The 26,298-nt window shown below is 41.2% G+C and overlaps 1 protein-coding gene across 2 annotated transcripts; it reads left to right on the forward strand.

Moving 5' to 3' along the window:
* Positions 1-524: 524 nt before the first annotated feature.
* LOC136422592 (integrator complex subunit 6-B-like) lies at positions 525-24,691 on the forward strand. 2 transcript variants are annotated; one of them, XM_066410397.1, is made up of 19 exons: positions 525-827; positions 918-995; positions 4,111-4,260; positions 4,375-4,464; positions 4,897-5,083; positions 8,484-8,606; positions 11,094-11,177; positions 11,671-11,852; positions 12,817-12,969; positions 13,927-14,059; positions 14,520-14,614; positions 15,041-15,151; positions 16,068-16,147; positions 17,660-17,925; positions 18,837-18,979; positions 20,501-20,594; positions 21,091-21,234; positions 21,606-21,860; positions 22,193-24,691. In XM_066410397.1, exons 1-19 carry the CDS (start codon positions 717-719, stop codon positions 22,435-22,437), a joined length of 2,724 nt encoding a protein of 907 aa, XP_066266494.1. In that variant the 5' UTR covers positions 525-716; the 3' UTR covers positions 22,438-24,691. The 2 variants fall into 2 exon arrangements, with proteins under 2 accessions (XP_066266494.1, XP_066266493.1); XM_066410396.1 differs by having other exon boundaries at positions 526-827; positions 21,603-21,860.
* Positions 24,692-26,298: the final 1,607 nt, after the last annotated feature.

Consider the following 26,298-nt stretch of genomic DNA (forward strand, 5'->3'; position numbering starts at 1 on the left):
TTGGTTACACCCATTGACTTCCTCACAGATTCATGAATCGAGTTGTGTCCTTGTTGTCACAAAGTCAAGCAATCGGGCAAGATTTCTAATGTCAGTAGGTTTGTAAGGATAACTACCTATGAGTCATGCTGTTATATACGTAAAACTGTGTAAAAGTCATAGTTATTATCACAAAGCCGTCTACAAAGACTGTAAGACGTTTGCACCGCTGAACATAGAACGGCGAAAGAGGACGACAATGGTGGCACAAAGGTTCTTATACTCTCGCATATTATGGTCTGTATGCAAATTTCTACCGTACAATATTGAATATATCATACACAATATGATGCACCAAAACTGGTACGCATTTCGCTCTATTTTGTCAGAACGTTAGGTATGGTTGACCTTAAGATTAACTTGCTGCTGTGAGTGCTTGAGGTGGAGATATTATTGAGGAGTTGGCGTAATTTGGTCAATTTTGTGGTGTACAGTGTCAGTTAGTGATTTTACGGTAGCGGTGATCTAACCAATGAGGGCTGTGATGGCGGGAGGATCACGTGACGACCCGTCGTGGCGTGTTGTGCTCGAGCAGGAACAGCAACCAGCCTGCCAGAGGCGCCAGCCATCTTGAGCAGGAGGGGTCTGTACCGTACCCCTCGCAAACAGGGTGGATTTCTGAGTCACAGGCGCGGTAGATCGGGGCCCTAGGGCCTCCCCCCTACTCTCTGATAATCATGCCGATCATACTCTTCGTTATAGACACCTCAGCGTCAATGAATCAACGAACGTACATGGGCACGACACTGCTGGACGTTGCAAAGGGCGCAGTGGAGACCTTTCTCAAGGTAAACACGGACGTGATTGGTCGTATTTCTGATTTTTATTCCACCATAGGTTCATTCGACAGTAAGATTCGATTGTCACTTATGTTGCAGTTGCGCCAGAGGGACCCTGGCTCGAGGGCTGACCGATACATGCTGGTGTCATTTGAAGACCCTCCGGCCGCCATAAAGGTGAGTTTCTTTTGAGTTTTGTTACCGATTCTCGAAGGTTTCTCCGCCCAGTTTCCCCCACAGAAGGGTCCCGCAGACAGCAAAGTCGCAAGATCTCCTCCTAACGGGGTTTCCAGGCGGGAGCCGACGGCAGAATCGACGGGGAAATGTGGAGCTCTTCAAACACAGACCGTCCCGCACCGACGACATCTTGATTCCTTCTCCTTTGCAGTGCATTCTGGGTCTAATATTTGCATGTCACATGAGAAAGTTTGCATAAATTATTCAAATAACTTTCATGAAATCTTAAGAAATCTCAAATATTAATCAGATTCCACTGTTAACATAGATCATATGATACTACATTATAAAGTTACATTGTATTTAAGAATATGTAGAAATAAAACAGGTTGTTATTGTTGTAACAGTCGCTCATTTTGCATGCAAATCCTTTCTAAATGTCTTTTGTCTGTATTGTAAAGTTACTTTCACGGATTAAATGATAATAACCTAACAATCCAATAGCATTCAGGGAATTTATGATTTTTTTTGGCAATTTGTATATCATCTACCACTAATTGATTTAGAGATTTCTTTTCCTATGCAGTTTATGAATTTAAGTTAAACTTTTAAAGTTGTATGATTTTTCAGTCCAAAAATTTTATACTAGCCCACTCTAGATCTATGATTTATACATCGTTTTCATTTAACATCAATAAAAAAAAGCTAACTTCTACATATCAGTATTTCAACTTAATTCAGGAATGTAACATTTATTCATAGAGTGGGTTAGTATAAACTTTTTGGACTGAAAAACCATAAAAATTTAAAAGGTTAACTTCAATTCATAAACTGCAACAGAAAAAAAATTCTAAATCAATTAGTGGCAGATGGTATACAAATTGCCAAAGACTCTTATTCTGATGAACTGCTGACCAGTGAGGTTGGAAACAGTGTTACATGATTTCCGAAAATAATTTCATCAGGTTGATAGAAAATAGGATATGGGAGATTCTTTATACACAACCAGGTATTGATCTCACCTGCTAACGTTTCGATGTCTATCAGACACCTTCTTCAGAGCTTCTAACTGGAGTACTGCTTCTCACCGCTATAAGTAGCCGATGTATTTGGGACAGTGTTCTCACCGCAAAAGCGCCACCTACATCGGCTATGTAAGAAGCAGTACTCCAGTCAGAAGCTCTGAAGAAGTTGTCTGACAGACACCGACACGTTAGCAGGTGAGATCAATACCTGGTTGTGTATAAAGAATCTCCCATATCAGTGTTACATGATGTAACAAAGATTTTGCTTGTACAAACAGTCTGCCACCCAGATTTTTGAACTATCTGGGGGACTAAAGATTCTCGTCTTCAGATTCCTTGGACTTATACCAACCATTTCCTTCTGAAACAATGTTGTAGGTCAAGCCCAAGAGCAAATCTGTTACACTCTTTGAACTCTTGAGTTTAGCCTTTGCTACTGAAAATTATCTATAAATGAAAGCTTTCTGGAAGAACATAATTTTTTGATGAAATAACCTTCCACTTTTACAGGGAACATTTCCCTACTTATAATGAATGACCCAGTTATTGTATTTTTTTTGTACACATTAATTTGATCTACGGTAAAGCTGGTCATGGGAAGATCTGTTGGTGTTAATTTTTCCTTATTATTACTTGAAACATATCTACCAGACACTAGAGTTTTCCCTTGTTGTAGTGGCTGTAGCTATAATAATCGCCAACAGTCAGAAATACAATTTGTTCATAGAACTCCAATCAGCAAACCACTGTTATGTCAAGTTTCTCTATGATTCGCGTTTGGAATTTTTCCCTACAACTAGTACACTAGCCTGGGTGCCATAAGATTACTAGCAGGACTCCTACACTCACTCCCCTGAACAAAATCAGATTTATTTCAGTGAGTTTTGGAGCTGCGATAGTAATCGGATGGCACCCAGGCTAAGTATGCACTTGTGCAAATGCACATTGCATCCACATGTACCATTTTGCCCCAAGCCTTATTGAATGTCAATGAATGTATGCTGTTACATGCACAAAGAGTTTTCAGACCATTAATATTATGTTTATGGGTAACCGTCTCGGCCATGATGAACAGTCTAAATTGTCTGGGGTTATACGTGATCAGTTTTACATTAGAAAATGGCAGTGGTTACTGATTGTTTTTTGTTGACTTTGAGATGATACTATCATGATAGAACACTACTTACAGCCTTGTAACATTTCATCTTCGAGATTGCAGCTTACATATCAAACACATGTAACACATGTGGGATAAAATCCCTACACATAAAGCAAGTTGCCCCCAAGGAATCTTTGAATCATGGCATACATGTACTTCAGAATAGAAATATGTGTGGTACATGTATTCATGTTACATGTCAAGCATGTTATACATTTTGTATATAGCAGGTTATATATGATTGTGAAATGGATGGAATGAAGATTTTTGGTAATTTTTGTAATATAAAAGGGCATAGGTAACTGTGGCAAATATCATCTTACTTGACATTTAGTCATTGCTGTCACAAAAATGGCAGATGATTTGTTTTATATGACAGGAAGGTATTTGTAATCACATGTTTTCCCGTCTTGCCTGTGACATTATCTGACCAATGAAATGGTACCGAAGGCTTAACATCCTGTCTGGACGAGAATAAAACTTGATTGAGAATAGTGCACGTGGATAGCAAAGTTCTCTGTACACATCCAAGTGTTGTTTACCTAGCTTATGTTTCAGTGACCGTCTGTCACATTCCTCAGGGCAATGCTGTTGTCAGCAATGTAGATGCTCGGTTGTGTACAAAGAACTTGTTATCAATTGTTTTACCAACCCAATGAAACAAATTGACCGCTCCATACAACTTCAAAAGGCTATCCACCAGTTATCTGTAAGTTGAGTTAACAGTCTGTATATCTTATGTTACACATGTATGCCTATGTTTATATATATATGTTCCTTCTAATCTTGCAATCTGTATGTTTACTATGTATATTTGTATGTAAGATGAACCATGCATAGATTAGTTGTAATACGACTAAAGAGTATCATAATAAATGAATTGAAACTTTTCACAGTTGATTGAGAAAGATTTTTATTTGCTTTTGTTCAGGCTGGTTGGAAGGAGAACCATGTGGCGTTCATGAATGAGTTGAAGAACCTTCAGGCTACAGGCATGACCACCATGGGACAGGCCCTCAAACAGGCGTTCGACCTGCTCAACCTGAACAGGCTTGTGTCAGGCATCGACAACTATGGACAGGTCAGTACAAAACATTGAACAAGGATTTGCAGAACCTTTTTTAGAACGGCAGTTCCTGTTTTGAAAGTGATCTGACTTAACAACATGTTCTGTATTTGATTTGTTTGTGTACAGGGAAGGAACCCGTTTTTCCTGGAGCCTGCCATGGTCGTGACCATCACAGACGGCAGTAACCTAACCAGCAGCAGTGGGGTACAGGAGGAGGTGAGACAATAGATTTTTGCTTGTACTAGGGGTGGGTACCGGTACAGAAAATTCAGGTCCAAGTCTGATGCAGGTCCAGAGGATCAGGTCCAGGTCCACCTCAGAGCCAGACCCAACCTGGAAGCACATTAGAGGTAACCTGAGTGTCATCCTGTTTCACCTTCACCAAATAGAGCCTGGAACTGAAACAGGATGACACTCAGGCTACCTTAGAGGATGTCTCAGAGGAAGGTGTGAGGACCAAGTCTTGGACATGTACTTAAAGAGCGAACCAGTAGAGCCAACTGGAGGTTCTGTGCTGAAAATAGAACATCCTAGAAAGAGATGTCTACAGCCGCCATACATCCACACCTGATGCCCGCGGACGATTGATTGATTGCCCAAGACTGTAAAATTCAAATCTGTTAACTGTCGTCCTCTCTCCCCTACCAGTTAACCCTCCCGATGAACTCCCAGCTGCCTGGCGGCGAGCTGACCAAAGAACCATTCCGGTGGGACCAGCGGCTTTTCTCGCTGGTGCTGCGCATCCCGGGGGTGGCGTGCCGCGTGCAAGAACCTCCGCAAGGCGTCATTCCAATGGACGAGTCACCCATCTCTGTTCTATGCGAGATCACAGGAGGTGAGTGGAGTGATCAATGACTTTCAGGGGTTTCTGTTGTGATCAAAGCTTCAGAGGCTTCACCAACTGCGAGGCATGAAGAACCCAGGAGGAATTGGCAGCCTCTAATTGGAAAAGAATATGGAAACCTCAAAAAATAGATCTCTGCTAAAGATGTTTGATGTTGGGTACTGGTCTTGAACAATTGCAGTGTAGACAGAAAGATAGCTGTAGCTTTTAAAGGGGCCATCACTCTATCAACAACGTTTGGCTGATTTTGTTGATAGCCAAAAGGCTGCATAATCTCAAAATGGCCATATTTTTTACCTGAAAATCACTTGTCGCATTGGACAGGTCTTACAACAAGTAGTGACGTCCTCCTATCGGTAGCCAATCCCTAAAGATTGCAGTGATCTAGAGGACACCAGCCACATTCCAGCCAAAAGTGTCTTTTGAGTTCAAAGACCTGTTGTATATAACAGCCACTTTAGGATGTCGATTTGGAGGTTATTTCCATGTGTAGCAATATTGGCTTTACTTGGGAACTAGAAGGTGACTGCAGTATCTGTGCTTGCCAAATTCTTTGTTTTCATGTTGGATTTGCATGAATACAAATCATACAATGTACATGTAGCTAGCCTGAAAAATGATTTGGTAGAATGTGACCCTTTTTTTTTTTTCTGTCTAAAATCACTGGAATTCCATTCTAACAATGTTCTAGACAGTGTTGTGCCTTTGAACTAGTCTCCAAGAGTGCTGATAGAAATACTGTCCAGTGGCATTTTTCCAGCATCTGAATCCCCCGTGCTGCGTTAATGGTAGTGAGATTGTTCATCTGTGAGTATGTGGGCGTTCTACATCTACTCCTCATTAGTGTTACAGTAGTTCTAGACCTGCTCCAATGCACCAATGTTAACTCTGATAATCATCGACCAGGTGCACCAAAGGCTGCAGCATTTAAAAAAAAAGACAAATCTAAAGTGACTTACTAAATGCAGTATCAGCAGGGCTCGAAATAGTGGGTGCATTTGCACCCAGTGCACCCAAAATTGGAGCTGTGCACCTAATTTTTGACTCTGGGTGCACTGGTGCACCTATATATTTTTGTAGCCTATAGGGTTAAGGTACTATTGTACACAAGTATACAGAATATTCTTGAAATGTAAGTATAAAAAACAGCATGATAACTTTTTGCTGTACTTTATTTAATGTATTATTTGTTTGAAATTTTGAAGTTAGCTATAGAATTTCAGATTGAAGTTCTTAAGAAAGGCAGCAGCGTTAAACTTTGTAATTATGTTCTGAAGAACATTCAACTTTATTTTATCTGGTGCACCCAAAATTCTTTCTGTGCACCCAATTTTTTGAGTTGGGTGCACCAGTGCACCTATTCCCAAAGATGAATTTCGAGCCCTGATCAGTAATCCCTGAGGTGTGCACTCTCAAGATATTCAGGTGTTCAAGACATTCTTGAGAAGGCCTCGATGACACCGTTTTTTAAACATGGCAGTCTTTGCCTACTGCCTACGTGCACAGGCCAGAAACCGGCCCCTTGCTTTCCAGGTGGATCCTCCAAGAAGTCCTATCCCTTGCCCTAGCCTCTGCTTCCCGAATGTTTAACCCAGTGTCCTTCACAATCTGGTCTTTCCATCTCTTAGGTGGTCCTCCCCGGGGTCTGGGGGTAGCAAACTCCTGGCTGTAGGCTTTATTTGTAGACTAGGCAGTCTTTGAGCCCTGTGGAATTATGAGACTTAACGTTACTACATGTAGCTACAAAGTCTATTCAGTAGTAAGCTGTAAAAGCAACGAAGACATCTCTCTTCATCTAGGCTTCTTTGTCCCTTGTACTGGTTGTAGTCTTTTCATGCACTTCAGCTTGCATTTAACTTTAATATCATAGAAAATATCATACTTTGACAAAATTTGCTTATTGTAAATAGCTAGATGATTCATGACAATACAGAAATCAGTCATAGATTCATTCCATCACCCGTTGCATCAAAACTTTTCCGAAACAACTTTAAATCAAAATGCAGCTCTGTAAAAAAAATCAGATTCGCAAAACATTGTCCTTCTGATCAGGCTCCAAAGAAGACAGAACACAGCACAGATGTGACCTCCTTGATTGTTGTGGAAAAAGAACCATATCTTGTGCGTCAAAGTGACGTCTCCGAGTATTCTCCACCATCCTCCTTGTTTATGCCACCGTACAATTCTAAATTGGTTTTCTGCTGAGACTCGGGACCATGATTAAGCCTAATGGGAGAATCCTTCGGCACTTGAAAGCCTTGAACACAAAGGATGTGTAGTCCTTAACCAATGCTAATTGCTCCTCTAGACTCGTTCTGTACTTCGCTTGTGTCTGTTTTTTAATGGCCTTCATCTTAAGCGCTTTGGTTATTGTCATGTCTGCATTCAGAGTAAAAAAACTAAAAGCAACGGTGGTAAAAAAGATCTAAGAACTTTTTCCTGCTTTTTTTCCAAGGCAAAGGAACAATCCTCAAAATGCAGTTTTAAGAAACTAAAATTTACCATAGCAAAAGAGACACAGAGATAATGTAAACTACATCATTACTATGACATTAATATTCAACCTGGATAATCATTAGATTAGATGAAAATGGCTGACACGTGAAACAAGTTCAGTACCTGTACCTGTAGCACATTCAGGGAGAAATTGATTATTGTTGGTATGTCACTACACAGAATATGTTCCACCACTGGTGTTTTAGATGATTCAGGATCACTGCATGAAGCTGACCAGTGTGTTACGCCAAATAGTGCTGCGTACCTAAACCCCGGACCTGAACTGGACTTGTTAAAACGATTAGGTTCAAGTCCAAGAAAACCTAAATGTCTGGATCCAAGTCCGGACTTGCCAAACATACATGTATCTCTCGCTTGTATTCACCCTTATGTTCTAAACCATCTAAAACTTCCATAGATCATGAAATTTGTGGTATAAAAAAGACGAAAACATTGTTCTTTATGTGTTTATTACTGAGCTTTTATGTTTACCACTGACTGTATATAATTTTGCATATACAGTATATTTTTCAAATTACATGTAGAATTAATGCCCACATACAATTCTACATGTAACCGAAAAAAAAGTATTTCTAGCACACATGTGCCATGGGTTCAGGTTCAGACTTATAAGTCCGGACCGGCACTTAAACCTCCAGACTTGAATCCGGACCTGAACCTGAACAAGGGTTTGGGTACACAGCACTATAGCCAAAAGGCGGTTATACTGGCTATGCAGATACAGAATTCCAAGCTGGTGTGTTGTGAGGAAGGGCAGTTATACAGGCTATACAGATACTGCTATTTTGTTAAGTGTAGGACGAGTAGTAGCGTGAACTAACTCCAGGCAAAAATAATGCAATTACACCTGAATGATGATGATTTTGTTGCCTAGGTCGCTCCTACACGGTGGCATCCCAGAAGACCTTGCACCAGTGTCTGGACTCACTGTCGATGAAGGTTCAGAGCGGAGTGGTGCTGCACTTCGAGAAGATCGGACCTGACCCGGATCCCAACGGTAATTTGTTTATTCATTCAAACATGCCAGTTTTATCCCATCCCATTTCCTTTTTTTCCATACACCTTTGCATACTTGTCTTGGGAAAGCTGTACTTTTATGGCATACATCAAATGCAAACCTTGCTGCACTTTGGGAAGATCGGACATGACCCTGATCCCAACGGTAAACCTACACGTTTAGCCCTTTTGTCTTTCTTTCTTGCCATACACCTTTGCATCCATGTTCAGGAAAATCAAAAACAAACCTTTGGACAAAATATTTAACCCTGATTATTGACGGTGGGTGCAACTGTGCACCAAGATATTTGTATATATAGCTGTAGGGTTATGTACAGAAAATATTGTGCACTACCATTGTATATGGCATATTCTTGACATTAAACATTTTGAAATGCCTGATAAATCCATTTTTATATTACTTTGAAGTTAGCTTAAGAATTTCATCACAATTTTAAAAATCTTGTACACCTAGATTTTAAGGTTAGGTCACTGGTGCACCAGTGAATCTATTCCCAAAAATGAATTTCGAGACCTTTACATCGTCTGTATATAACAGCTGCCCATGATGTCAAGATTACATAACATGATACGCAACTGTTGATATATTATCACAAAGGGCAAACATACAAAAATAGTACCTGGTTTGTTTATCGCTGATACTGATAGTAGTAACAAGGATGGCACCCAGCGTAATAAGAAAAATAGCGGTGTCAATACATTGTTCACTGGACAGGCTACACTGGTGACAAGGTAACGGTAAGATAATCCTGTAACATGTAGACAATTTCCTGTCCACCCATAACAGGTACTCGTATACAGGGTGTTCATGTCTGTTCTGTCATTTGTAAACCTGGATGAAAACATGGGAGATTACCTTACGTTTGCTTTTCATTCAGTGCTAACTGGTTGTAGCAGTCTGTTTCAAGTTCCCTGCCAGCCCCATCATTTCTTTAGTCTAGATTTAGCTGCGGAATAGACAACCCAGTGATTCTGATTGAAAAATGACCTGAGGCAGGGCTGGAAAGACTAGGTGCATTTCAGGGCTGTCTCCAGCTTTTAATTTTTTTCTGTCCCACTCATTGTTTGGGAGCCAATGTTTTGAATTTTTGTTGTTAAATTCGTCACCTTAAGCTTACGAAGATACATTTTCATCAATTTCATGCCATGAAGTTCAGATTTTGGGACCAGGACGCAGGGACGGGTCCTGGAGACAGCCCAGGTGCATTTGCACTTTTGTGCATACAAAAGTTATGCACCTACATGTAATGTTTGACTGTGGATACAACAGCGCACATAGACATAGATACTTGTGTACATTTGTGTAGGGTTTGGTACTTAAAGGTACATCAATGTACAGTTATGTATAGCATATTCTTTAAGTCTCAGAACAAAATACATGTACTAAAACCTTTATGCAAAATGACAGATTCTCAAGCAACTGGATAAAATTTTGAAACAGTCAGACGTTTTGTTGTAATACTCGCTTACATTTTGAAGTTGAACTTGGGTTCATTGCAAAACTAAAAAATTGTGACTAGGTTTTCCTGACAATTATTCCTACAAATAGATTTAAAAACTAAGAGTTTTGAGCCCTGGCCTGAGGTGCATCCTACAAGAATAATGATTTCTATGATATTAGCTCCGCATCAACAGTTCCAGCCATGCAGGGAAACTTTGCCAGTAATCTCTGTGTGAATTTATGTGGGGTCAGAATCAATACTTCCTTCAGGAACCGCGTTATAACTCGCACTTCATCACCATCTTCCTTTTCATGCTCAAGAAAGCTGCACACTAAGACATCTTGATGGAGAACTCATCCCGTCAGCATCTCTTAAAGATTTGTCATCTTGATTCCCCTGCCTGAAGGAGCTTTATAGCATCTCTAATCATTTGGAACAAAGCCAAGTGCACTTATTGTCGTGTTCTATACAGTTGTGCCAACCCCAGGGATTTTACCAGATTAGAGCTTTGCTTACTCGAGTAATTTCAGACATGCATGAAAAACTCTCTTAAGTCTCATAGTATCATACATCACTAAACCGTCAGGGTTTTGGGAGATCTTATCCGTTTACATTGATTTACTTTGGTATTTGGTATTTGAATGATATTTGGGTCCACTGACAAGAGAAATTGTTCTGTTTGGTTTGTTCTTTTCTTCACTGCCACAGACACTCAACAGATAAAAGTGATAGGAGGTCAATGTTGAATGATTGATAAGTCAGACAGCATGTCTTTTATTGGCCAATATGATATTTAGAAAGACTTATAAACATGTACATGGTGACCAGCCCCTCCAGCTCTGTCCTGCCACTTGCTACATGTAATCAATCACCACAGGGTGTCTGCCTCCCCTCCAGTAACCATGGTGACAGCCGTCTGGTTCAGGTCATTGACCTTATTTATTTGGTAAAGAAGAAGAAGAAACTGAGCAAAAACAAGATGCTTTCCTTCATAATTTGACATTTGTGCTTATGTTTTATACTAGGTAATGGAACAAACCACACTGAGACAGAGGGGACAATGAATGGAATCATCAATGCAGACTTGACACATTTGAAGGCTGAGAAAGGTAAGAGACTTTCCACCTCTTCAATATGGAACATTTTACTTAATAATAGTAACTTGTATTTGCAAATTCATAGGCTACATTTTTGTAATTGCAAGGGTACAAACAGTAGAAAAAGGTAACAAGGGTGAACATAAGAGTGAATGATAAGGTGAACATATGTATGATGATAATATTATGAGTATATAGAAGCCAAAAGTAACACATTTTGGACATTGTCAAACCTGTTTTCATGACCTCTTTTGTGTATTAAAGACCACCTGACCATTGAAGCCACTTTTGGTGGCCCTTAGATAATTTTCCTTTTGACCCAAACACTAAGAATCCTGTCTATTGTGACAACCTGTCTACTGTGACCATTTTCTTGATTGGTCACTTTAGACAGGTTTGACTGTTAACAGTTATCCCATTCCTGGTGTAAAGCAGTGTGTTTTTTTTGTTTAATGTTTCTGCATCCTTTTTTTCATTGATGATGATGATGATCCTTTATTTACAGATTTGCAAGAGAATAACAAGAGTGTTCTGCGAGCCAACGCAGCCTCCCCCCTCCCCACCAACACGGCCTGGCACAGTTGTCACAAGCTCATCTATGTACGACCCAACCCAAAGACAGGCATTCCCCTGGGACACTGGCCCATCCCGGAGGCTTTCTGGCCAGACAGCAATGCACCAACACTGGTCAGCCAAGTCCTTAATCTTCTATTTAGACTCGATAACTGTATCATCTAGAGAAGAGCTGTCTCCAGGACCTGTCCCTCCATCCTGGGACAGAAATCTGCTTTTTGAGAAGGAAAAAATGTATCTAGTCCGTCAGAAAAATTAGGACTTCATGACATGAAATTGATGAAATGTATTTTCGTAAGCTTGAAATGACAGATTTAATGAAAATCAACAACATGGGCTCTTAAACAATGAGTTGGACGAAAAAAATCTAAAGCTGTAGACAACCCTGGTCTGTGGTAAGTTATGTGATGTTAATGTTGCTTCTAAGAATAGAAATGTGTACGTGTATTGTTATACATCACTATCGAAGGTTTGTTTAATTTTCAAAGAAACTAGAAACATATTCAAACATTATGACCAGTCAAATGAGAAGTTAGCTTGATGAACAACCACTGTAACAGTATATTGTAGTGTGCATACTACATGCACATGTAGGGAGATGAAATGAAAAAATGAAGAAAAAAAATAAACATCTGCTCTCTATTGTACAACATGCCCTTCCCATCTTTCCTGTCCACTTCCTTTTTCCTCTTCCAGAGATAGGATCCTTTTTTAGTTACTACCCAGTGTCATGACCTTTCAGGGGCCAGTTTTTTTGTCCTGTTGACATTTGGTTGCCACTCTTGAACCCAGTATGCAGTGAGAGCTCACTGCAGAAACTGCAAATACAAATGCACTGTGAATATTTTATGATTTACAGTATAAAATTTGCAACAATGGGATAACAGTTGATATCAAATATCTCTACATGTATATGCCCGTTACAACTATAGTGTACATGTACCTAGCCTTTTTATTTTGTTTTTCACACAGTATTAAGTATTTCAGTTCCTTTTTCCTTATTTCAGTGACTCCTGTTTCAGACATTTGAACCAGGTTGTGAAAGAAAAATGACTGAATTTCTTTCTCTATTCTCCAGCTCCCGAGAAATGCCCACCCCATGGTGAAGTTCACCTGCACCAACAGCGAGCCCATGGTGATAGACAACCTGCCGTTTGACAAGTATGAACTTGAGCCGTCGCCGCTTACACAGTTCATACTGGAGAGGAAGTCCCCCACTACATGTTGGCAGGTAGGCAAAAGTGTCATATTTCGCAATAACAAAATACTGTAAATGCAGAAATGTTCGCGGTGGTATTATGTTCGCAGGTTTTGGCGGTGAGCTTTCAGCGCGAACTTTAAACCACCACAAACATTTTTGGCCACCAATGAGTGACTGTAGTACTACTATTCTATCAAACAGGAACTTAAAACCACATCGAACACCCCATTTTCTACCTACCGCGAAATAAAAACCACACAAACTTAAATACATTTACAGTCTGCTTTAGAGGCCTAAATAGTCTTTGTGATTACATTTGTATTTACAGGGTACAATTTTTTTTTACAGCTCTTTCAAAAGTATGTTAAATGCCAATATCAGTGCCATTTTTAAAACTCTCTGCTGTGTTGACTATGACGTCATTGCTGGACAATCAACTTATACATGTAATTCACTTACCTGGCAGCAAAAAGATCATTTGACAGATCTTTTGACAGTGGAATTTTTAATCACAGGAAAAGGGCATAATACATGTATTTGGTGCAAATGCATATGTTTCAGTCTCACAGTACACGTGTACACGCCTCATAAGCACTTAAAGCACTTTCAGGAAAAAAGATGAAAAAGATATAAACATACATGTACAATATATAACCTTACAACAGGAGAAAGAACCTTTGAGTCTGACATGTGTGTGCTAGCCTGAGTAAATCGCGCTCCTAGCAGCCGGTCCAACAGTTACCACCCCCCACTAACCCTAGCCAGGGAAAGATTACGTATGACCAAAAAGGCAAAGTCATTGTGTAATGTTCTTGACTTGTCTCAATCATGACTTTTGAGCTCTTACCATGAAACTGTTGTGTCAAAAGACTTTCAAGAAAAAGATATCCTTACAACAGGAGATGTAACTTTGGACAAAATGACAATGTGTAATGTTTTTGACTCGATGACCTTCGAGCTCTTACCATGAACTGTTGTGTTGTGCAGTGCTTTGTGCCAAGCAGTGGGCGGTACAGTGACATCGGACACCCGTTCGGCTACCTGAAGGCCAGTATGAGCATGACATGTGTCAATCTCTTCATCATGCCATACAACTACCCCGTACTACTGCCACTTCTGGGTAAGTTGTTTGTTTACCTGCATGTTTGCTTGATTTTGTGTTGGTTTGTGTGTGTGTGTGTGTGTGTGTGTTTGCATTACATGCCATGCACCATTTTGTATAGACAAGCTGTATTAGACTGGACAGTACATCCACTCATACTTGGATAGACATCTACTCTTATGAAAAAGTGTGATGGGTTCTTGAATGTGGTTGAAGTGTGGCTGTCCTCAAACACAACATTGGCTTTAGGTCCCATTCGAGAAGACATCCCTAACTGAAGCTAGGCACTCATTTTCACCTGAGTTGAGTTAGGAAACAGGTATAAAGGTGTAAAGTGCCCTTGCCAAGGTCACAAAATTGGGAAGCACATTTCAAATATTCTCAAAATTGTTATCTTTACAAAATATGTGTACATTTATAGCAAGACCTCATCTGAAGTCAAGCTTTTTGTTCATCAATATCTTCATATTTTTTTCAGATGAGTTGTTTAAGGTGCACAAGTTGAAGCCCAATGCAAAGTGGAGAACAGCATTTGACAACTATTTGAAGAGCATGCCTAGCTACTACATGGGTGTAAGTATTGTTTCTGTTTACCAAAGTCATAAGGATTTCAAGGATTTAAAGTAGGAATTCGATACAAGTGCCATTGTTGGCAAATATTTCCAAAATAGATTTCCTTTCTGCTTTCTAATTTTTTTCATGTTGCTTCCTGCTGTTTGATACTCAAATTTGTTAACTTGCTGAAAATACCTTTAATTCTTTACAAAAGTTGCTTCCAAGCGATTCAATGCGCAAAAATTGTGAATTTTTGTGTGCGAGATCTACTGATGCAGCTTCAGTAATCCCTGAGGTATGCAACCTTCAGATATCCAGGTGTTCAAGACAAGGCCTTGATAACGCAGTGTTTTAGAAATGTGGCAGTCTTTAGGGTACCTGGCAGAGTCGATGTTGGCATTGCAGCTTTTTTAAGTTTAACTGTATGTTGTATAATTTTCCCAGCCGTTAAAAGCAGCCCTGCGGAGGATGGGAGCTCCCCAGTTAATCCCGGACCACCTGGACATGTGTCTGTCCTACAGCGTCATCTCCTACCTCAAGAAGTTGAAGCAACAGGTACTGGTCAGGTCTTCTCTAGTCTTCAGACTTATATCTGTCTCTGTCACACATAGCCTACTGTGGCCTCCCAACCTTTTCCAGTCATGAGCAACTTGTCATCTGTAGTTGGGAGTTGGTAGGCAATGTTGCCTACTAGTCTTTAAAAGTCGTCAGCTGACTATAATTTAAAAAAAATCAAATTCGGGAAAGTCATATTCTGCTTGGATGTGATCAGAAGAGGAGCGAACTGGAGCTAAAGTAGGGTGGATTCCAGGCTACTCCCAGCCCAGCACCAACCTTTGTTGGGGAGTGGCTGGGAGTAAAGTTGTAGGAAGGTCCTGTTTGTGTGACAGACTTAAGATTTTAATGGGGAAAAATGAACCCGCTGTAAATGGTATCATATACACATTTCTACAATGGACAAATGGACAACTAGGACACATTTGTAAAAGGATTATCCAAAAGTCAACTAGCCTGTTCATCACTAGGTATGATATGTTAATAGGGATAATTTCTTTTACCAAATTGAATGCAAACAAACACCTGCCCTCCCCGACTTCAAAAAATAACCCCTCAGCTAGCTACCCTTTTCCACTGATTTCCTTTGGCAAAAAAGTAGTCTGCATTGTGTCAAACCTTACAAAGAGTTCTTATTACATCCTTGAATACATGGTAAATCACTTGGTATTAAGGTTCTTTGTACACAGCTGGTGTCATTTACCTTTCAACATTTCAGTCATCATTTTGCTGCCATCCTCCGGGCGATACTGACTGGAGCTACTTCCCAGTGCAGTCAGTATTGCCCTGGGGAAGGCAGCAGAAGGACGACCAAAATGTTGTCAGGTAATTGTTATTGGTTGTGTACAAAGAACCTTAATACTCCGTGATTATTGTACAATGTATATATATATATTACCCGTTCATCATTTTCCAGGCCAAGTTGGAGAGTGACAGAATAATAGCTTCAGTAGGGAAGAAACCTCCACAAGACAGCATCATCAGAGTTGTACCAAGGTGAGTCACTTTTCCGCCAACCCTTTTAAAAAGTTGGACACGTCGTCTTCCACTGCTTCTAAAAAAGAAGTCAAACCCAAAAAAGTTTAGTTTGTATTCCATGGCAGTTTTTGTTAGAATAGTCACTTGTTCCACTTGTCACCATTGTTGACTTGCACTGTATGTATACTTTTTCTATTTATAGTTTCATGTTGCAATTAGCCCTTGGGGAAGAACTTAAATGTTGCTAACCTCGTTTTCATACTGAGTAGTTGTATTAGATGGTACAGATAGTATTCGAGTACTTCCAATCAAAATGCAGGGCAACTTTATTAGGTACTCAATAGAATCCTTATCAAGAGTGATATTGTATCAGCTACTCTGATTAGTCTCTTGTATTTGATAAGGACCTTGAAGTTCATAGTTTGTATCAGTTACTACAAAGTAAATGTCATCAGGTTGAACTGGCACTATTTTATGTAACAAGTAGCACTTGAAGTACGTGTACAATGTAGTAGAGGACTTTTGAAGCGAGATTTGAGATCCACTTTAGAGCCACTATTTAAAGTACATTAATGCCTATAAAATGAGATGGCCTTCAAAGAAGATAGAAGCACTTGTCTTGTAGAAGTACTTTGTGAAGTATCATTGTGTTTCATTATGTTTTTGCAGCTTTTATCTATAGGTACTTGAAACAGCTGGTTTGATTTTGAAGCCTACATGTAGCTGACTGCTGCCCTTCCCTTTGTCAGGGACCCCAGCAGCAGTATAATCAAATACCAGATACTTATTACAACTACATGTACATCTGTGGTAACTTTATCTTGTGTGTTTTGTTTGTGTTCTGGCATCCCCCCTCCCCCCACAGTAGTGCTGGGTTCTTTTATAAAATGGGCAGACAGAGAGGCTATACAGATCTAGATGCAGAACTGTACTACTAGTCTACTGTCACCCAGACCAATTTTAGCATGTGGCTTCTTAAGTTCTTTTTTTAAACCTTTGCCGTCAGGTCCACCCTGGCCTCCCCGTCCCTCCGCACAGACTTCCAGCAAGTTCTGCATTACAGTACACCTGGGCCAGTTTTATCTATGTTTGGGCATGACCAGCTTTTTTTAACCATTACTAGTAGCACTCTAGATCTGAAGTAGCCATTTGGCAAGCTATTTTCCCAGTATTGGCAGCCGGGAGAAGGTTAAGCATTTCTTTACTCTTCCACCTAGGTCCACCCCAGCATCCCCGGCCCTCCGCACAGACTTCCAGCAGGTGCTCCAGTCCATCACAGGAGAGTCTCCACTCCCGGCGCCCATCCGTACCGACTCTACCGAGTTCCCCGGGTTCTCCATCGCGGTGTCAGACTTGGCAGCAAATTTAACCATATTCCCTTTTCCCCTAGGTCCACCCCGGCATCCCCAGCCCTCCGCACAGACTTCCAACAGGTTCTCCAGTCCATCACCGGAGAGTCCCCGCTCCCGGCCCCCATCCGCACGGATTCCACCAAGTTTGACAGCAAATTGTATTCTCCTTTGCCCCCAGGTCCACCCCGGCATCCCCGGCCCTCCGCACAGACTTCCAGCAGGTTCTCCAGTCCATCACGGGAGAGTCCCCGCTCCCGGCACCCATCCGCACCGACTCTACCGAGTTCCCCGGGTTCTCCATCGCGGTGGCGGACTGGGAGCTGCGGGCGCAGAGCTACCGGAACCCGTTTGACATCCCCCGGGTGGGGCTGCTGGACCAGGTGCAGAGGATGAGGAGGAACCTCATGCAGACCTCGCCCTCGCACATCAAGTTTGTCGACGAAGGTGAGGAAAATTGTTTTTTTCTAGAATTAAGATAGAGAAGAACACTTCAAATCTGCCGATGATGGTGACAAAAAGTGTTTTTATCTAGCACTATCATAGAATTGTGTGGGGCACACCAAGTTTGTTGATTAAGGTTAAAAATGTTGTTTATTCCTAGAAAATTGGTTGGAATCATCTACATGATGTAGTTTGTCGACGAAGGTTAGGAAATGTTGTGTATTCCTAGAAAAAAGTAGTGTTGGACTCAAATAGTTTGTTGATGAAGGTGAAATAAAAAGTGTTTTTTCCCAGAACTACATGTACATGTATCGTAGTGTGGAACAAAAACAAACATATCAAGTTTGTCAATGAAGGTGAAAAACAAACCAAAATTGTCCACTTCTAAAACTACACAATGTCATGTATCATAGTCTGGAACACAGCAAGTTGATGGATGAAGGTGTGAAAGTTGATAATTAAAAAGGTCCTTCTCACACCATATGGTGCATTTACATTACTATTAGGTGAGAAAGGTCCCATAGCACTTTTGAGGCTGTAGGATCAGTTGGTCATTGATACACTGTTTAGAGCACCCATTTTTACACATGGATGGAGTGAGGAAAGTTGTGTTACATGTAAGTGCCGTCTCCAAGGACACAACGTGTAGCCAGGACTCTCAGGAATTGAACCTGTTACCTCTCAATCACACCTTTCTGCTGGCCTAACCACCTAGTACAGAGTGCGGCCTCACCAACGTGGACCCGCTGGACAGAGCCGCTTGGAGGCGCTGTGTCAGGACTAGCCGACTGCTGCCAACCCCTGCGTCAGGGAACCCTGCAGCAGTATAATCTAATACTGGATACTACCACTAACCACTTGGCAATTGATGCTACAAAACCATGTGCTGAAATTATTTCCCCGTTTTCTTCCAGACCAACTCCACAGCATTCCTGTGCAGCAGATGGGGAACTACCAGGAGTACCTGAAGAAGCAGCCCCAGCCTCTCCGGGAGGTGGAGCCGCAGCCCGTCAGACTGCACACCTTCGGCAACCCCTTCAAACTCTCCAAGGACATGGTAAGGGATAGACATTTGTAATCTCTGTGTTAGGTAAAAAATAAAGCTAAAAAAGGTCCCTTAGCCTTTTTGAGGCTGTAGCTAGGGCAGTGGGCCCCAGCCCATCAGACTGCACACCTTCAAAAACCCGAAACACCTTCAAACTGTCAAAGGACATGGTGAGGGATTTGGTCTCTTTGTGGGTAAAAAACGTAGGGTAAAGGTCCCATGGCCATTGGGTTGTTATATACTGTGTCTAGGACACGGTATTGGAAGGTGGAGCCACAGTATGTCAGACTGCACACATTCGGCAACCCCTTCAAACTGTCCAAGGACATGGTGAGGGGTAGAATCTTTGTGCATCACATGTCAATCCATCTATGTGAAGCTTTGATGAACAAGGGTTTTTTCTAGAAAAATTGAACAAGAGGGAGCACACACAGGCGAGGGAGCGAATTCTATGTATTTATGGAAGAATTGATTACTGAGGGAAGGCTGTATGCTGGATATTAAGCTAAAATCTGATTTCGACAAGGGGGCGCTGGGCTGAAACAAGAGTGCGCAGCGCCCCTCTTTCCTGATTTAGATTAAACCCTGGTACATGTAGAAGTGAACATGATCAATATGCATGCAGGTGCTCACATGCATGTTCTGCATTGTATGCCCGGCTTTTAGCTAGCAAGGGGTTCTGGGGTCTTATGGACTCCCTGCACTAAGGAAACAAGGAAATTAGACCACCTAAATTTTCAGTGGATGCCCGGTTTCCCTGGTAATTACATACACATTCAGATGTGTTCCCCATACACACACTACCCATTGATTTTTTTTCCTCATACAAGACAGTGGGACAGCATGTAAATTGCATGCATGGATTGAAGGTAGAGCACATTGGAGACTTTGACTCAAATTGTTCCCTTCAAATTGGACTCCCTGTTGTATGCTATTCACATACAAAATGCTGGGTGTCTCTTTTCACAAGAAAATTGCATGATCCCAGGTTCCACATATATGTACAAATATGTAACTGTATTTAGTGTTCTTTGAACTTATGAATTTTCCTATCATCATCTACATGTACTACAACATGGAAAATGTATAGACAAGAACATGAGCCACTTTTCAAACAACTTGATGACATAACAAATATATTGACAATTCAATTTGTTTCCAGGAAAGCTTCTTAGATCACAATTGCCGCTATGTCTATTTTTTGTTGTTTGAAATAACTTTATTGCACATTTGCAAAATGTATATATCATGATAAAACACAAATAATACTTATTTCACCGATCCTCAATTCAAAAATGTAAGTGATGCTTACCGTTTTCAAGATTATCCCACCTTTACTTATTCACCTTAACATGTGCCTAATCTACACAACACATTTACAATGTACATATTGTTGCAGGGGCCATTCCCACTGGCTCTGCTAGGGTTGACTCCCTAAGACTTCTGTGCAGGATTGTCTTCCCTGTGAGTTAACATACCGATTTACAATCAGATTCTATGTCTTTTCTAACAGTGATTGTTTCCCTTCCCCAGAGCATGATGGTAGACGAGGCAGACGTGGATAACCTGCTCCAGGGTCAGCAAGGGAAGAACAAACGACAAATCGACACACCCCCGGGGTCACCAGGTAAGGCAACACATAGGCATTAAGAAGGCAACACCTGGTAGGGCAAGGGATGCTGTCATCTTCCAACTTTGTAGTATCCAGTATTTTGATATGCTGCTCCTGGGGTCCCTGACACAGGGCTGGCTAGCCTCCGCATGTATATGTAGGATGGTTTAAGGGAAAATTATTTTAATTCAGTTTTACAGTTTAGTTCACTAAAGAGCTGATAATCTTCCACTGGTTGTAACAGAAAAGAGAGACTCTACGTACAGTATATCCAGGTTCATTGTACCGGGAAAATACCCCTAGCTCTTTTTAACAAGAAAAATGAGCAGTGGACCATGACTGAACATCCTGACCTGCGACCCTTTCCTTTAGCATGCATGTCGGGTGAGCAACAACAGCTGGTATTTGAACTCCCAACCTCATGGTCAAGATGTAGAGTCACTAACCACTACTCAGCTATGAAACAGTTATGAAACAGAAAACTGTAACAGTGCCTCTCATTTTATCGCAGGACCGCCAGGAAAGCGTGCTCGGTCCCTGTCGCCCGGCCCCTACAGAAGACCCCAGTCCACGACAAACAACGCAAACCAGAAGGACAGCCAGAAGAGACCAGCTTCAGCACCGCCTACTGTAGGAAAACCAGCAGCAAACTCAGGTATGAGACCATATCATTCAGACTTTTTTTTTAGTCATATTCCTTGCAGTTACATGTAAACTTAGATATGATACCATCAAATTTTTCAGGCTTTACTTGACAATGTGCACATGTACTGCTATTGCAGGTACATGTTAGGTTTGAGACCATATCAGCCAGACTATTCACACCTCTTCAGTTTTCTTTTTTGTGGTTAGAAGGGTCAACGTACGGACCATTTTGCTTGAGTCTGAACAGTACTTTAGCATTTGAGATGTCAGCGTTGAACAAGCAAAATATTTACATTATTACAAGAAAGATATGCAATAATGATTAATTTTCACTTTAAAAGTTTAAGGCTTCTAATAAACCTATCTTTTGTGACAAAGAAGTAGATATGGAAAACTCTGATGGTTCTGTGAACGAGAAGATGGCTGTGGACGCCGTTCCGAACACGGACCTGACCAACCACCTAAACGGCGACAAGGGGAACCAATCGAAGAACCCGGGGAACAATGCTGGCGTGTACGAGGGAAGAAATTCCGGGAAGAAGAGAACGCCGTCTCCCGCGGATCTACAGAAAGTGGAGCGAGAAAATGCCAAGCTGAAGACTTCCATCTTCTTCCAACTCAGGAGGCCAGGAAGACGTGAGTGCTTTTGTGTTTATTTGTCTTGTAGAGATGACCTGTGCGCAGTGGTATGAAGAGTGCCTGCTTTGTGTTTGGGAGATCGTTTGTTCACAAAGTCTTCCAATCCCGCCCTGTGTCTTTGCCCTCCAAACACTCACACTCACCCACTACCCAGTTTGTTGTATTTTGTTCCCTGTCTCAATAGGTTTATACCTGCTTGCACATACATGTTGATGTCTAGATGACTACCCGGTTTTGTTGTCCAAAAAACATAATATTCATATTTTGTCAATTGTTTGAAGCTTTTACAGCATGTCAGTGCTAACTGTTACCTCTGGGGTTTTTTTCAGATGACGATGCAATCTTGGCGCTGTTGGAGCAGGTAGAGGGGCCGTTGCCCCTCAGACTGACCCTGCTGGACGAAGTGATTCAGGAGGCCGCGCGGTTCAAACGGAGAGTTCTCATAGACATGCTGCAATCCTTCCGCAAACAGACCACCAAAATGAACAGGCCACGGAAAGTGCACGTACAGAAGAGGACAGACAGTAGCTCCAGTGCGTCCAGTACTAGTTCAGCCAGCAGCATATGTAGATAGCACCAGAGATAAGTGTGTAGGGGCTACTTCATTTTCAAGAAGTCTTTTGACAAGATCAGAACAGTTTTTCAATCTCCCAACCTTTCACATATCCCGTATTCTTATTCTCAACACAGAATTTGAAGCTACTCAAGCAGTTAGATCAGTTTTGTTAACGGTCAGACATTTCAAACAGCATCCACTGTCTTTTGCCAGTGACTGAGTCAGCATGAACATTATAAAAGTCAGTGACAAAAGACAGCGGATGATGTCTGAAGTGTCGGACCGTTAACAAAACCTATCCAGTTGCTTGATTGGGTCTCTCATTACCTGGATGTCTAACCTTCATCAACACAGCATTGTCATTCAGTTTGACTTTTTTATTTCTTTTGGATAATGGTTCAAAGTATATGATCTATCCCCGTACAACATTTTATACTCCACAAGTTTTTCAAAAACATTTCTCAGGCATCTTTCCTTCTGTTACCCAACTGATCTGATCTTTAACTTGAAAGTGGAATAGGCGTTAGAGGACTGGACTGATCCATTTTTACTGTGGACCAAGGGGTGTAAGGGAACATGTAAAAAATGGACTGCCCAGTTTCGGTGTTTGTGGCAATGTTGTATCATTGAACAGCTCAGTCCAGTTTTCAGTGTCCTTACCAAAAGAAATTCTTTCCTTCGACTTGAACCAAAATGATTTCTCAACATATCAGGTTGAGTTTGGATCATCATTGTGCAAGAATTAACCTCCATTAACATTAAGCTGCCGGGTTACATAAATCCACCACTTTGAAACAGTGTATTTGAGAGATCTTAAGTGAAACGCCCCCAGGTATGCACAGTTTAGATATACTTGGGGACGTTAGGTTGGAGATCTGTTTGGACATATTATCTTTTCAGGGTGGCGGGACTATGTACCCTGGTAGAATTATGTTAGTTAGATGTTATATCTGATAGTATAAAAGTACATATCAGGTGCAATTTAAAAGATGCAGGGTATATTTTGGAAGGAAAGACGGCGGACACGAAGGCCAGTAGAGCTGAAGTAGTTGTTGTTGTTGTTGTGAGGGAATGTGTGTGTGATGGCGGCCTCTCAAGTGAAACATTTGTTGCAGCTATATCCCCCATCAGCACACAGACCCTCACCTTGTGTTTAGTTGTAGGTTGAAGGGAGGGCAACTCTTGCAGAATTATAGCTGGCTAAACACGGCTACAATATTCCCAGCTCTTTTATAATGTTCATCAGGGCTGTCTCCAGATTTAGATTTGTTCCATCCCACCCAATGTTTGGGAGCCCATGTTGATAGTGTTTGTTGTTAAAGTGATAATTTCAAGCTGACCAAAAGACATTTTCATAAATTCTGTGTCATGAACTTCAGACTTTTTGGAACGACGAAGTGGAATTTTTGTCTGTCCCGACAAACAAATTTCTATCTCCAGACGGAGGGACGGGTCCTGGAGACAGCCATGGTGTTCATACTGACTTTTTGGAAACTGGTACATTTTGGTGAGTGCTGTATCTACAAACTAAGTTAGTTCTATTCACATGTTACTGTTTCAGCAATATGTCACTACCCCCGGAATTTGATTGTCTCTCTGGCTTTATGTTGATGCAGTGCTTCGTTGAGCGGCTAGGTGGCGCCTTTAAAACATCATTATCCCAGAAATACTGTATTTGGCACAAAGCTCACCAAAATGTATCAGGCTTTAACCATCTCCCTGCTGAAGTAGCCCTTTGGGCACAAAATTGTATTGGTTACAGGGTTAGGCATCAGTGAGAAGGTTAAAAAAGAAAAGTGTAAAGGTCAAAAGGTATAAAAGAGCTGTGGAGGTTAGGCATGTGTTTACTAGACACAAAAATGCACAGAATCTTTAAAATTCCTTGTTGTGGCGTCCAGATATCTCCCTTTTTTCCCTGTTTTTTTTTTTTACAAATTGGCAGCTATTAAAAGTGAGAAAGTAAGTACTTTTCCTCTCAAGTTCTGTGCATTTTGTAAAATGCGAGATTGTTGCCTTCCCTTCATTATAGCACCCTCTGTGGTGTCTAAACTGTTGTAATGTACAGTGCAGTAAAAAGACAAGGTTGACAAAGTTGTTGAGGTCTGTTCATCACTACATGTATGTACAACTTACTACAGCGCGCAGACTGTACATGTAAATAGTTTGGGCAAGTTTATTCATGTTCAGAGAATTTATATTTTTGTTGAAATGAAAACAGAGAGTCTATATTTGTCGCCTGTACATTATGAAAATAAAAATGTAAAAGCACCAAGTCTTGATGATGAGTCTCGCTTAATCTCTTTAATCTAGATCAGTTTCTATACTTTACTTTATGTCATACCTGGGCCTCAAAATGATACGGGTGTTAATTCCGGACCGGGTGATAACTTTGGGTTATCACACGGGCTTCCATAGAATATTTAGAATGCATTTCGAGTGCACCGCTATCGAAAATTTGAATACTGGATTCGGTCGTTGGAATGTCCGGCTGTTACAATTTTTTGTTTGAGGACACCAACTTTTCTCAACTTCTGGCGCATTTCGCATTGACATGCATGTTTTCTCGGGTGGGTCTACTCTTTCCAGCCACGTCTGGAGCCTGGTATAGAGGCTACTGTTTTGGCCAAGAAACTGTTACCTACCGGTATGGGTGCCATCTTTTGTGGTTTATCTTCCAGGTGAGGTAGTTATAAATATGTATAGCTGCAAATAGCTTAGTCAAGCAGGACTAAATGTGCCTGCTTCCTTCTCTCATGTAGAGTTTGATCAACTAGATGATTTGATGTTTTCTTTCCTGTCCCAACTTGTGTGCATCTCTCCAAAATCATAGTTAACCCCAGTAAACTAACTAGATTGGCCTCCAGGTCAAAAGAAGACTGTGTGTTATCCTAGTTAGTTAACCGGGGTTCCCATACTTTCCTTTTACCAACTAGTCTTGGGATTCTCACATTTAAACCGTTTAACTACTAGTAGTTGGTAAGGGCGCTTTGGGAGGATGGCACCCAGGCTATCTTTTGACACCTTAACCAACATGACAAGCACCCGCTTAATTTTTTTTTTAACGTTGATTGATCAAGGAAAGGGACAATGAAAACAACAACACTTCAACTTTATTTACATCAGCAAGCACATCACCACAGTGCACAGCATAACATTATATCAAAAGGCTGGCATCGGACATAACACATAGCTTTATCTCATTAATCTGTTAAGCAACCATAGCAGACATTTAAGACATAAGGGTTCGGTTAATTCCATTCAACATACGAGTTTCAGAGAGGGCATGTTTTAAATTTTGCTTGAAACGTTTGACGTTTCTGCTTTATAGATTGTGTTCCAGGCTTCCCCTCCCCCACATTCAAAACCTCCCCCAAATTCCCCTCTTGCCAATTGGCAATTACGGCGGCCATTTTGAATTTCCCAGGGTCAGCTCGGGGTCATGCACCAAAGTGAGGCTCCAGTTGGGATCTCATGATTCTAAGCCTTTTTTAGCGTGGAATCCATCCTATTTAGCTTCCGGCCGCTACCCAAGCTCCGCTGCCTGGCAGCGGAGCTTGGGTAGCGGCCGGAAGCTAAATAGGATGGATTCCAGGCTAAGCCTTTTTGCCATCTTTGGTGGTAACGTTGGGTAACCTAAATTCGGGATTTTTCCGATAATGGTTGACTGAAATCAATCTAGCAGAACAATAAACCATCCTTTTTTTCTATAATTCTGTCAGTATCATGTACTATCTTTGCACTAATAATATATATGGTAGATTTTGTCTCTAGTCGTGCTGACACCATAATATTTCAACTTGAAACTACCGTCCGCCGCACGCACAATGACAGTGTTGTCGGACAGGGGGGCACATTAATTCGGGAGAGAAGATTCGTCTT

The sequence above is a fragment of the Branchiostoma lanceolatum genome, chromosome 17 (genome assembly GCF_035083965.1).
Source record: "Branchiostoma lanceolatum isolate klBraLanc5 chromosome 17, klBraLanc5.hap2, whole genome shotgun sequence".
Lineage (NCBI taxonomy): Eukaryota > Metazoa > Chordata > Leptocardii > Amphioxiformes > Branchiostomatidae > Branchiostoma > Branchiostoma lanceolatum.

What these genes read in the sequence shown, in the direction of transcription:
- LOC136422592 (XM_066410396.1), top strand. Translation starts at nt 717, where the DNA reads ATGCCGATCATACTCTTCGTTATAGACACCTCAGCGTCAATGAATCAA. An exon ending in CCCCCACTACATGTTGGCAG is followed by an intron (nt 12,970 to 13,926) that starts GTAGGCAAAAGT and finishes TGTGTTGTGCAG; the next exon opens with TGCTTTGTGCCAAGCAGTGG. An exon ending in TGCCTAGCTACTACATGGGT is followed by an intron (nt 14,615 to 15,040) that starts GTAAGTATTGTT and finishes TAATTTTCCCAG; the next exon opens with CCGTTAAAAGCAGCCCTGCG.